The 13914-nt window shown below is 46.0% G+C and overlaps 1 protein-coding gene across 10 annotated transcripts in view; it reads right to left on the reverse strand.

Annotated features, from left to right (window-relative positions):
• The window catches only part of celsr1a (cadherin EGF LAG seven-pass G-type receptor 1a), a 69359-nt gene that overhangs the window by 35649 nt on the left and 19796 nt on the right, over positions 1-13914 (reverse strand). For all 10 annotated transcript variants that reach the window (XM_084038716.1, XM_084038712.1, XM_084038713.1 and 7 more), the window contains exons 2-5: positions 5995-6350; positions 5625-5913; positions 3134-3356; positions 1409-1524 (exon numbers count right to left, since the gene is read on the reverse strand). In XM_084038716.1, the coding sequence (XP_083894842.1) occupies positions 1409-1524; positions 3134-3356; positions 5625-5913; positions 5995-6350 (984 nt within the window). The remainder of the gene's footprint in view (positions 1-1408; positions 1525-3133; positions 3357-5624; positions 5914-5994; positions 6351-13914) is intronic.

The following is a 13914-nucleotide window of genomic DNA, read 5'->3' on the forward strand; positions in this document are numbered from 1 at the left end:
ATCAATGGCTCTCAGTGAGAAGATTGTACAGCACAAAGGCACCAGATTTACGGAGGGCTTACTCTGTTTGTCAAGGGCAGGAATCCACCGCTCTGGAAATCAGTACATGTAGAGTGTGTGTGTGTGTGTGTGTGTGTGTGTGTGTGTGTGTGTGTGTGTGTGTGTGTGTGTGAGGGTTAATAAGTGATGGTTCTGTTTTCTTGGTGCTTGTGAGAAACGGAAAAAGTGCAAAGGGTGTGAAGTGTTTTGTTCCTCTTTTTATTTTAGCGTTCTACATAAAAGATAGAAAAGTACTTGAAATAGTGAAAAAACTAATCAAAGGCCTTCCTCTCACTCTTCTCATTAACTATGACTCACGCGTATTAAAGCTGATGAGTCATGCATTCAACATTTAGTCAGATTTCAGATTTTAAGTAGGGCACAAGGACTTGGCCCGGCTCCCGAGCAGCCATCACCCAACATAATCATATGGAGCTGGATTCCTCGCCGTGCGGGACCCTGGGAAAGTAGGCCGCCTCTGAAAAACAACCCCATCTGCAACAGTTGCCAGTTTGGACAAATGACTGTGGGTGTGTTTGAGTGGTGGAAAGTAACAGAGAACATGTACTCGAGGACTGTACTCGAGTACTGTACTCGAGTACACATTTGGAGGTTTTTCCGTGTTTTTCTACTTCAGAAGCAAATATTGTTTTTCTTTTATGCTGGATTTATGTGGCAGCTTTAGTCACTTGTTGCTTTGCAGGTTCAGATTGATGACACAATCATTAATGCATCAATTATGTCATTAAATCATTCTGAAATTAACCATTCTGCAAGTACTTTTAAATGGTTACACTTTGGATGCATAACTTTCACTTGGAGCACAGTATTTCTACAGTATTACTACGTTTATGTAAGTTTAGTACTTTTTCCATCATTGAGTGTGTGTGTGTGTGTGTGTGTGTGTGTGTGTGTGTGTGTGTGTGTGTGTGTGTGTGTGTGTGTGTGTGTGTCCGGCAGCTCCCATTCAAAGGAAGCAGCTGCTTTCAAAACATGAAAACACACCTATCTCTTTCAGCCACACACACACACACACACACACACACACACACACACACACACACACACACACACACACACACACACACACACACACACACACACACACACACACACACACACGGGTGAAGTGTTTTAATGATGTTTACATTCTGGTGCATTTGAATACCAGCACTTCCACACACACACAAGAACACACACACCGTCTCAAATCAAAGCGCGCGTTGATAAGAGTTATTGAGCTTGTTATCAAAGTCAGATAAAGTGCACTTACACCTATCACAATGTACTTACAAGTACTACTCACAGCTGGTATTAAACAATGGTCACTTAAACAAACAGCACAGGGAGGGGGGGAGGGGGGGCTAACCTCCAGAGAAGGTGAGCTGGATCTGCTCGTCTACGATCTCCAGAGCGACGAAGTCGTGTTTTTCATTGAACCTGCCGTTGTAGAGAAGCAGAGCGTTCCTCTCTCTGGTCGCAAACCTGCAGGGACACACGGGGCGTTCAGGGACTCATGGAGATTAGACAACAAATGGCATCTTCTTTAACAGTTTACACCGACTAAACCACTTTGTTTTATTGCTGTGTAGAGGACTTCAAATGAAACAATGGGGGGATCAGATCTCTCTCTCTTCTAGCTCACGTTTCCCGTCACATTTCTGAGCACCGATCCGACTGCAGCTTTGTGATGAAAGGGGGGCCGAGGAGCTCTTGAGGAAAAGGATCACTTGGAAAGGAAAGGCAGGATGTGTAAAGAAGGCTGGGCCGCGGAGAGGAAACGGTTCCCCTCAGATGATGCATGAGTGTGTCCACACAGAGAGAGACCTGGTGAATACCTAGTCATGAGTGTTGCTCTACGGGGGAACAAAGTTCACATAGCTGTGTGTGTGTGTGTGTGTGTGTGTGTGTGTGTGTGTGTGTGTGTGTGTGTGTGTGTGTGTGTGTGTGTGTGTGTGTGTGTGTGTGTGTTAGAGTAAGGTGAGGGCAGAGGAGTCAGCCGGCAGATGCCAGCGAGGCCGGCGGGGCAGGAAGTCAGGATGGCTGTAACCAAACACTGATAAGGGGAACTCATCACACGGCCTTTCCTGTTTTCATCGCTCTGCCAACCTTTTCTCGCCGCCACGGAGTCGACCGTCTCTGTTACCGGCGACGGAAAAGGTTTAAACTTTCACAATATTTACTGGGTTGCAAAAGTCGCCGAGCAAAGGTTATCGTCCTGCACGTTCAGGTGGGAGAGTCCTCTTTTATCTCGTACATGTGTACATTGAGAGGGAGGACTGGGACAAGAGGGGGGAAGGTGTGCACACGTGTGGACACACCCCAGATGACACTGTAGCTCACTGAACTCTACCGTGTTTATTTGTGTACCCCAACAAGAAATACTACAAAAAATAGTACTTCTTATAATAATAATAATAATAATAATAATATATTTAATTTATAGGCGCCTTTTGGAGAACTCAAGGACACCGTACGGTGAATAATGTAAAACAAAACAAACAATAAGTTAAAATTACACAAATAAAATTCGATTTTGTAAATCAATAATACTTTTTTGTAAGGAAACATTTTCATTTAATCATTTAATTTGGTGGGAAATAACACATATTTAGTTTAAATACAATCTTACGGGCTATTACATTTTTTTCAGATATGCTTGGCATTTGTAAGTGACTATTTTTATTCTAATGCTGCTCTTTTATTCTAATGATAAGGGATCCGTTAGCATTGACCTCCTTTTAGCCCTTAAAATGTGCTTATTAAAGCGGGCCAATCCTAATGTAGTGCAGCCTTTAGCGTACTTTGTAATGATGTATGTATACAATGCTAAGCCATTAAAATAATAATTGTTGATTAGGGTTAGGGTTATTTTAATTCTATTTTATCACAATTTCTCAACATAATAAACAAACAGGAAGGTGTATATTTGCTTATTATAGGTCGTATTCATGTTAAGGTGTATTTCTGGACATATTTACATTTGTTTGTTAGATAAAATCATTTCGGGGACTCCCTGCAGTAACTCTGCCTTCCCTCTAGGGGTCCAGGACCCCCCTGATGAAGCTCTCTGATGTAGCTGGATGTAACTCACGTGAAGGAGACGGTGAAGTGGAAGCGTTGCCTCAGGCCCCTGAAGGTGATGAAGGACTGGCCGGGGAAGCTGCGCGTGGTCATCTCGCAGTACGGCTTCTCGAACTCCCCCGGAGGACACTGGCACATGAAGCCGCCCGCCAGCCGGTTCACACACCTGCCGCCGTTCTTGCAGACGCCGGGCTCACAGCGGCCGGACGACGCGTTCACCTCACAGTGCTCACCTTTAGAGAAGAAAAAAGGGATTCTAATTTTATAATATCTTACTGGAAGTATTGCATTGTGTGTATTTATCATGATAAATGACGTGTCATCTCATGATTTCATCTCTGCTGTGAAGCGTGTCGTCCACCGTTGACTGAAACACAGTCATCTGTTTGGAATCCAGTTGTTATGACAAGATGCCTTTGATTATAAGTGGAGCACACTTACACAACTACCCTCCTCCTACCAAGTCTGAGTTAACGTTGTGTTGTCAAGGAAAAAAAAAAGCTCCATCTCCATCTCACATCCAAACACTGGCAGGAATGACAAAACTTTATAGGCCTTTTTTTACTGGGAAGCACAGTCATTTAACCATATTTGGAGAGAAGAGAGAGGAGGGCTGATAAATATGAGTAAGGAGAGTGGAAAGGGAGCGCCGGGGGGGAGAAGAAGAAAAGAAAATGAGTGACAGGGAGGAGAGATTCCTCCATTAAGTCAAATCCACGGCTGATACTTTTAAGCCTTATAGCCAAGATCAGATAACAAGCGGGCCGGCTAAATCCTTCTTAGCGTCACTCCAGCTTGGCTGTTTTTGTGAAGTTACAGGAAGAAAATCATTCTGGAATGAACACACACTCACTTCTGCATCTACTTTCACTAGAAATGTGCAACATTTATCAGAATGTATTTATGTTATAGGAATCTACTGATGGCGATATACTGTTGAACTTATTGTACGTTGCTCTGGATAAAATCTAAATGCCTTAAATGTAAATGTCCTATATGGTCTGTTATCAACCATCAGGGCAGATAGGGCATTCCCTGCTGTCAGACTCCCTCTCTGTTTTTATGAGTGATTTCTGCCAATATGACTAGCAGTAAGCCCTTAGCTGTCCTCCCTCACGTTGATGATGTGAAGGACTGACTGGTGATTAACCTGGACCCGCCATCTTGGCCCTGAACCCATCTTTATGTTGCTGCTCGGGTGTCGGGTCTCCACATGTGACCACGGTAACAAGGAGAGGTCTGTTTGGGACGTTCTCCCCTAAATAACTGGAAGGCTGCGCGCTGATATCAAACTTATGATATTAGGTTAATTGCTGCAGAGGGACATGGGAAATTCCTCCTAAATGACTGGAGTTTCCTGGCTCTGCTGGTTATAAATTCCTCCACTAATACTCTTTCTGACTGAAATATCATTCGTGATGCCTCTGTGTCCCGTACCGTGGTCCCAGACCAGATCCGACCCACACACAGACCCCCCAACACCACGGTCTGGAACCACCTAATGGCCCTTCTCTCCTCAGCATAATCCTTTTTTCCGAGGAGGAATTATAAGGATCTGTTTCCCTGTAATGTAGGAAACCCGAGGAGGACATATCTGCCCCCCCCCCTCCCTTGTCATCGGGCCCATAATGGCCCCTGATGGGAGCTGACTATCTGGAGTTGAACTGTGACCTTCAACGCAGGTAAGGGGAATATGACGGGCGAGTGGGGAAGACGGACATGGGGGAGCAGGAGGGGACGGTATAATCAGGTAATTACATCAGATTGGAGGGAGGAAGAGAAGGAGTGTTGGGGGAGACAGAGGGGGAGGAGGGGTGACGGCTGTCAGAGGCCTCTATTAGAGAGAGACAGTCAGGTATCAGATGTACATCGGGAGGAAGATCACTGACATTGGGAAATATTTGGGAAAGTGATTTCAATGGGAACGATGAAAGCTCTTCCACCATGTGAATGAAGGCGGAGTTTAGGGTCCTTTTCTTCAAATCAGACTGGGATCAGTTTGGATTTTTCCTCAAACTTTGCATTGTTTACATCAATGGTTGCTAACTAACTTCTTCTTCAGCAGTGTTTACATTCAATTGTCAAGAGAATTTTAGTTGACAACAATCTTTTCTGATCCCAAAAACCTGTTTTTTTCCCCCTAAATACAATGCACATAATATATACGTGAATTATAGGTTCACAAAGAGCTCCCGTCTGACAATATTAACACTAAGTTGAACAAACAAAAAGGCTATTAAAGCTTATGTGTTTTGGTGAATGTGCCGAGTGATATCTGAGATGTGGTCTGACCCGATATTCAGCATTCTGTACGCCTCTATAGAGCAATTCATCTATTGTATGTGTCAACGTGTGGTTTTACCTAAAGTATCACAGACCACGTTTCAACCCGAGAGCTTTTACAACCCGTCAGTGCGGTTTGGCCATTTTGTACCAGTAATTAAAACCTTTGTCAGAAAGAATAGAGTTCATGCAGTTTTTCTTCTGGGTTTTATTCTCACCCGTGAAGTCTTCCAGGCACTCGCAGGTGTAGCCTCCCTCCCTGCTGCGGCATCGCCCGTTGTTCTTGCAGGGCCCCGAGTAGCAGAGGTCGATCTCCGTCTCGCAGTAGTCGCCGGTGAAGCCGAGCGGACAGCGGCAGCGCAGCCCGTTGATGGGGTGGATGGGCCGAAACAGGACCGTGTCGGAGGCGATGAACGGGGGTGAGCTGTCAAACTTCAGCACCGACACGCACTTCATGTAGTTCTCGCAGGGCTCCCGCAGGCAGATGTTGTCGTCGAACGGCAACACCTGGAAGGGGAAGAGGGAATCTTAAAACAGCGTGTTCGGTTTTTGGGGGATTTTATAGTGTTGCACTTGTGTGTGTTTTACCTCCTGGGATGATATCAGCCTGAGCAGAGTCCTGTTGAGGTAGATGTGCTCCTGCAGCTCCTCCGAAGGGAAGAACGTCCCCTTTCCCGGGGCGCCGCCGGGCTGCATCGCCGAGAAGGTGACGTTGAGGATGGAGCCCTGCACGTCGGTGTCGTTCTGGATGTTGAACACGAACACCGCCTCCCGCTTGGTGGAGAGCACCGCCGCCACGCCCTCCAGGAAGAGGCTGAGCAGCGGCGACAGGAAGCGCTCCTGGGACATGTTCTCCAGACGCACCGTGATGCTGTTGGTCAGCATGTCGTCGGTGATGACGGTGACGCGCAGCGTGCAGAGCGCCACGACGCGATGGAGGCCGTCTGGAAGAAGGAGGGCACGGAGGTTTGATATACATTTAAAGATCAAGAAATCATGGAAAGTGAAAGCAGTAAACTTCTGACAGAAAAGCACAAAGAGCCGTGTGTCCTCAGGTTTCAGCAAGGTGAGAGCTTTCTGTGATACAGATTAACAAAGCAGATTAATGCAACTACAGCACACACGTGAAAGACAAAGGGCCTTTCCAAGGTTACAAACACAGTTGGACTAATTTTACAAATGCACCTGTTGAAAAAAGTGATCACTGATGCATTTAAATAGGAATAAACAGACGATTGTGTCTAAAAAAACGAAATATTCCCACTTTATGGGGCAACAGTGTGAAAGGGAAAGTGAGTTTGTGTGGATATAAGAGCGTTAGGGAATTCATTGTACAACACAAGAGTAATACTCGACTTCCTGTGATGGCGTGTCAACATTTCTCCCACGTATTCCCTCACTAATATCACGTTACACCGAGACTTGATTTACTGCCAAACCGCTCCCTCTTTCCGTCTCCGGACATCTGCCTCCGTCTCGCTCATGTCCACTCATATCTGTCTCATTCATCAGTGGACAGTTTCTCAAGTGTCTCACCGAAGCCTTTTTACCCAGAAAGACATCCTTTGATATGATTTGCATGGATTGCATTGATTTTATTAGCTTTGTATTTGTTACGTACGGCTCAGTCTTATCTCTCCACGCCAGGTTAACAGCACTGCTTGTGTTTTGTGTCACACTTTTCTGCCGATGGATCGAATTAAGCGGTTGCCGGTTGGGGCTGGATTCGGTCCGATTCAAGCTCCCGACCCGGGAGTAATTGGATCAGTCTAGGATTTCTGCCCCCCTTGGGGAGGGCCGGGTCTGGCCTCATACCTACTTCTGGCACAGCTGTAAGCTCCGGTGCCTATGGAGGGGAAACAGAAGGGGCTATAGGCCGACCAGAACGAGGGCACGGGCTGAAATACAGCTGACAACAGGTGGCGAAGCCAGATGAAATCCACAGGAGGGGAGGGGGGGAGATGGGTCGGATTCCACATGAGTGTGTCATGTGTGTGTGTGTGTGTGGACCACATGTGCCCTGTCACTCTTAGACATGGGTGAGATCACTTCTCAGGACCCCTTAAATCTACTCACAAACACAGATGATTAGAGCCGGGCGCCGACAGGGCCGCTCATCGGGGCTAGCCTCGAGCTAACCGCTAACAGCTAACCAGGCTGGAGGTCAACGGCAACTGCACAACCAAATAACTCACAATGGGAAGCTCGCACTCGCACACATGCAGGCCGACGGGTGGCCCTGCAGGACGGCGACGCGACGCGACGCGGCAGCTGCGGCGTATCGGGCTGCTGGAATGGAGGCGTTCATTCAACGCGGTGCTGAACGTCTGTCGGCTAATGTGTGTTTGTTTCTCTGCGGCGCTGCACACCTGTCACACTGTTATCCCACTTGCTGCCGGAGATCCATCAACCGACAGTTTACACACACACACACACACATGCACACACTGATTCTGCATATGCAATCAGACATTAGGGGGTAAAACTCGACTTTGGCTCTTTTATTTTGTGGATTTTTCTCACATAAAGACACACACACTCGATGCAAAGTAAATGAGTTTATAACCAGGTAGGTTCTGACAATCTGTTGCCAAACATGCTCATCCTTTAATCCGCATTAATGCATTCTCACTTTCATATCCAAACACAGGAATATTTGCACTGACGGCAACAATCAGGGTACTGACGTGAGACTTCATCACCTATTCTGCACACAATCACAGCTACTTGGTGACTAAGTAAACTGTGGCCGATTAGCTCCGGTACAGTCAGCGCTCTAGGAGTTCTGAGAGAGGGGAAGGACTTTGCACTGGTAGGGAGGAAAATCAAGAAGTGCTGGATTCAAAAATAAATATATGACGGACCGTGACGGGAAAAATATCACAAGGTCGTATCGAGATGTGAGGCTGAGTTTATGGAGAAGAACAAGACAAGCAAAGAACATTTCAACTGAGATCTCATTGGCCGTGCATTCATGCGGCACCAACGACATTTAGTTTGGATTTTCAAAAATGGCGTCAGGAAGAAGATCACACCAACGCCTACGATGGATATTCAAATCTCAACACATTTACAAGACAGTTGTTTGTTTCCTCTCTCTTCTGAGGGGCATCCCAACCCTACCTATTTATAGGACCCGCCAGCTGCTGAGCATGGGATCTCACACACACACACACACACACCTACACACACACACACCTACACACACACACACCTACACACACACACACACACACACACACACACACACACACACACACACACACACACACACACACACAGGCAGAGGATGGGCTGAACCGTGGAAAAGGGTGTGTCACGGACAGACACTACAGAAAAAACATACTGTGTGCGTAAGCATGCCATCACACACACACACACACACACACACACACAGGTTTAATACTACTGAGAGTGTTTTAATAGACCCTCAGAGTAGAGCATCAAAGCTGCTGCCTAACCTCAACGCGTTTGAAGCATCATGGGTAAATAGTTTCTTGATTCATCCCCTTATCTCACTTTACAGCACGTTATGATTGGGTTATTGCCCTTCTTCAGCACCGATAAATAAGAGTTTAAATGATTGTGATGTGTCAAACGCATTCATTAGATTGTATCTATTGAGGTGGATTCATTGGTGACGAAAATCAAAAGGGGGGATCGGTCAACGGGCCACACATCGAGAGTCCCGCGGGGTTAAGAACTGTTAATGAGCTGTGAAGCCGGCCGCAAAAATGACACACAGAAAGCTCATAAATGTGTGTATCAACTGTCAGTGTGTTCACCAGACCACATAGTGCTGTTTAACACAACCACACACACACACACACACACACACAACCACACGCGCACACAAGCACAGAGGTCTCTGTCTGTGGTTTGTGCTCGCCGCAACCAACCTAAATTGCTGACACACATTCTGTCCAGCTGTCACACTGAGGGAACCACACACACACACACACACACACACACACACACACACACACACACACACACACACACACACACACACACACACACACACACACACACACACACACACAAACACACACACACACACACACACACACACACACACACACACTATACTAATTTAAATGTATTTAAGGCAAGACACTACAGGCAAACACATTGTTTTTCATCTGAGGTTTTGGGCTATTTTGCTTCAATGTGTCTCCTTTCTGTCTAGTGGAAAGAAAACAGAAAAAATCTTTATTTTACTACTTTATCTGTTTGTATCTGTCGATTAATCCTCAATTCACCCAAAGTTAGCATTACACAACGCCTTATATGCATATTTAAACCAGAAAATATGAGGTGTCTCCCCTTGAAATGTTTGACTTTTCTAATTTTCAAAATAAATACTTGCTAATTCTTTCCAAATAATATAAGAAAATCATCCATATCTCAATAAACACAACAATCTCACTTCATTATTTTTGTATCATCTGCCTTGTTGGCAGTTACATGCGATCCTGAGACAACTCTGGTGGCCAACACCCCCAAAGTGTAAAACCAACAGCGGTGTTTGGTCAGCTAGTGGAGGTAGGGTCCGTAAAACAGCCGAAAACAAACAAGACATTTGTAGCCGTGACAGGTTTCAGCGAGGTGACGAGCCCACCACGGAGACACACTTCACCCCTTTCACACACACACATCCTGTCCTCCTGAAACCCTCCAGAAACCAGAATGACGCTGCTTTCATTTCCTTCATCTAGATTTGAAGACTCTTTCTCAGCTTATTTCCATCTATCATGACTTGAATGGTAACGGAGGTGAAAATGTTACAAGCTCAAGGGAATCCCGCCACAATAAAGCTTCCCCTCGCAACACGTTTTTACTGCACAGTTAAAAGTTTTACAGCAGAGCGGCCAATAGAAACGCACGTCAGGTCCTTTTTAAATTTCAAACTGCAGCAGACAACTTTCTCTCCGCCTCGAAACAGTTAAAAAAAAAATGTTTATCAGCACAAAGCCTGTAACCTGAGTGGCTTCCAGCCAATCACTGAGCAGAAACTCAACTGTCAGCTCCACCTTATTGGACACACCTGAACACCCCCCAGCCAATCAGGAAGGACAAACAAACAACAAGCTTGACCTTAGAGCACACACACACACACACACACACTTTGTCCTCTCATCTATTCTATCCCTCTTTGTGTGCCCATACTCCCATTAAACCCTTTTAGTTTTCCTCAAAGGAAGCCTCGCCCTCAATAGTGATTTCTAACTGTTCTGTTCAGGGGCCAAAAAGATGTCGGATCTCAGCTCCCTTTCTCTCCTTTTCTGTTTTTCTCATGGCAACCAGCGCCAACATCAGATCACGTATCAGCAGCTCGCAAAAAACCCGCACACACAGACATCCTGTATGCGGGAGGCAGCGGGAAATCACCCTGCAGAAATCAAACTCAATCGAAGCCCAATCGACCCAAATAAACGACCTTAGAGAACTGAAATCAAACTTTCATATCCACAAACTATTAGACAGCCACAGAACGGATCCAGCCTAACTCTCAATTTCTGGATGAAGATACAAGGAACTCCCAGGGTGGCAGCTGTTATTAACAGTAGCAGCAAGGGGGCGGGGCTTAGCGAAGGGTCAATTCCAGTTCCAAGTCAAAGCTTTGCCTTTGGAAAGACAACTGGAGAAGAAGTTCTGGAGGTATAACAACATCCAGCATAATACTGCCTCATATATTCCCATCATAAAGTATATTTTAATGATTTAGCTTGTTTAGCTTTTAACCACGACTATGATGATTTAAAATGCAAACAAAGGCTAACCAAAGGTAGATGATTAACCACAGGAATGCCAGAGGCAGCAGGTTAACAGATAAAAAAATGAGGTGTATGGGTCTTATTTCATGACTTATCAAAACATTTTTTTCACACATCAAAGGGGTGGAATTCTTGCGGTCCAACACGATGATGAAGAACACCTCGCTGTCACCTTAAAGGTAGATTTACATAACAATCGACTGCACTCGACACTGGAGTGGACTCTAACTCATATCTTAGACCCTCTCAGCCCCCGTTCGGCTGGTTTCCCCCTCAGGTATGCCCGTTTGATTAAAAGTGCCGAGGACAGACGAGGCTGAGCTTTGAACGAGATAACGGACGTGCAAACCGCCGGGGGGGATGGAGGCGGTTGGCTGTGGGAATGATATGTGTGTTATTTAATATACAGTGTGCGAACCATAAGGGGAATGAAAACAGCAATAAAGAAGTGGAGGGAGACAGGTGGAGGGGTTTACGCATTGCGTATGTGAGTATTTCACTTGCAGGAGGCTTGTCAAGAAGTTGAAAATGCATGCATGGATGACCATATATCATTAAGCACATAAACACACAGCTGTTGCAAAGAACTCGTCCTCCACTAACTGCAGCGACCACACTAGTGGGATTAGCTCACTCATTCTCTCATCGGGGCAACAAAAAAACACACAAAAGACTCCTTTCACCCCCCCCAGGCAGCAGAGTGGTGGAAGCGGGTGCTGTGGGTGAGGTCCGGGGTGGTGGGTGGGTGCACCGCGGTTGTCAGAAGGATAACATCCTGGGGAACAGGTGGGATTACACGCAGACACGCCGACTGAACCGGGATCAGCGGATTGGGCGAAATCAAACAGCCACGAGGACAGGAACAGGTGGGGGAGGCGGCTCATTGATCTAGAACTGGAATCCCAAATACCAAACCACACATGTAATATGTTTTTCATTCAAAAAACGATAACTATCCACATTCAAATTCATGTCTGGCCTTCATTTTCAGTTCTGGATGAATCAAAAGTCTCAGAAATGACTTTTTGAATGATTTGAGGTGATATTTGAGAAATCGTCTTATATCACGAGTCCATCGCTAAGAGTGGACTCTGCCTGAGGCCAAGTCAAAACATAGCCCCCCCCTCCTCATTCATTTCAATGGGAGACAGCTGGGTCAGTTTAGCTCCACCAGAACAATGCAGGATTATAATCCTGCATAATTTCTTACATGGCTTAATGTTCGACGCCACGTTGTTTGCGTGCGAGGCGCTTTTGTTGGGCCATCAAATACACACAATGCCGTGTCTGCATCAGTCACGTAGGGGAAGAACAATGTGAGCAGCACAACAGAAGCAGCTGGAGGCCCATGATAGTGTCCACACTGGATCATTTGATCCAGCCATAAGTAGGGCTCGGCGATATGGAGAAAATCCAGATATCATCATATTTATGACCTCAATATGGCTTTTGCAACATTGTAGGGTTGACTGTTGGGGGAATTCACATTGTAGTTACACAATGAATAGTCATCAAATGTGTGGATGTAACTATGAAGTGTAAAAAGATCACATTACTTTACTGTAATGCCTTTCAAAACCAGGAAAAAACAACATTAGGATATCCTAAATCTAAGTAGGCCTCATATTGCAATCCCAATATAATATCAATATATTGTCCAGCCCTCACCAAAAAGAACTGCGGTTATGAGCACAAGTCAGACAACAATATTGTTTTATTGGGCGTCTAAAGAGACGCTTTTTGGGAAGCAGTTAAAAGAACGAGTGAAGGCGCCAGCTGTGATGCCGCCAGTATAGACAGCTTCAAATATTTCTGTTCACCAGATAATGTGGCTGGAAACGCATCAAAAAAAAAGTGGCGATAATGTGAAAACCTCTGGCTTGGCACACGAGGGAGCTCCCGAAGCCCGGCCCTCCACCTTCACCTTTAACGGACTTTCACAAGCCCCTCCACAAGTGCCCTTAGTGAGTGTACTTAAAGCCGATCGCTCGGGGGCATCGAGTGCCAAGGCCAAGAACCGACCCGGCTAGAATATCCATGTCCCATTTAGGATCGCTGGGAGGGGAAGAATAGGAGCACTGTTCCCGCACAGACAATACTGAACCAGCCCGGATGGGGAGGCCAGACGATGCAGAATGAGCACCACATGAACGCCTGAGGGTCGACTGGTATTCGGGCACTTTAACTCATCGTATCGTTAAAGACTATCGCCAAGGAAGGTAATTAATCACAGAGACACTAGAGACCTTGGATCGAAAGCCGAGAAGGCAACGGGCTCGTTTGTTGTGACAAGGTTTCCCGATGATAGAATCAGCAGCCGGTGTCCAACATCGGATTCTCCGGTTAACAAGTTTCAGAAGACGCCTTCGGGAACCGAGAAAAAGTAGAAAAAGTGAAGTAAAAGAAAGAGGGAACAGTGTGGGAAACCGGATTAAGCCGTCTAGCCCGTGTAAGTCGATCAGAAATGTCTTTGTCCGACTAAATCAGGCAAAGTGTCATGCGATGCTTACTCGGCAAACTCAATTATGACATTTCAGAGCATGACACCTAGTTGTGCACAACACCGGAGCCTGCAGAGGGACAGCACCCTTCCATCAAGCATTAGCTTTTTTTAAAAACGTGCAGGATATCTAAGGCACGGTCCGGTTGCAGCCCGGCTCTCCTAATTGATTTTAAAACACTGTTAAATCCACTTAGCCGCTCCGCTCGGTCTTTCAGCCGCCCCCCCCCC

Source organism: Eutrigla gurnardus (assembly GCF_963514095.1).
Source record: "Eutrigla gurnardus genome assembly, chromosome: 21".
NCBI classification, from domain to species: domain Eukaryota; kingdom Metazoa; phylum Chordata; class Actinopteri; order Perciformes; family Triglidae; genus Eutrigla; species Eutrigla gurnardus.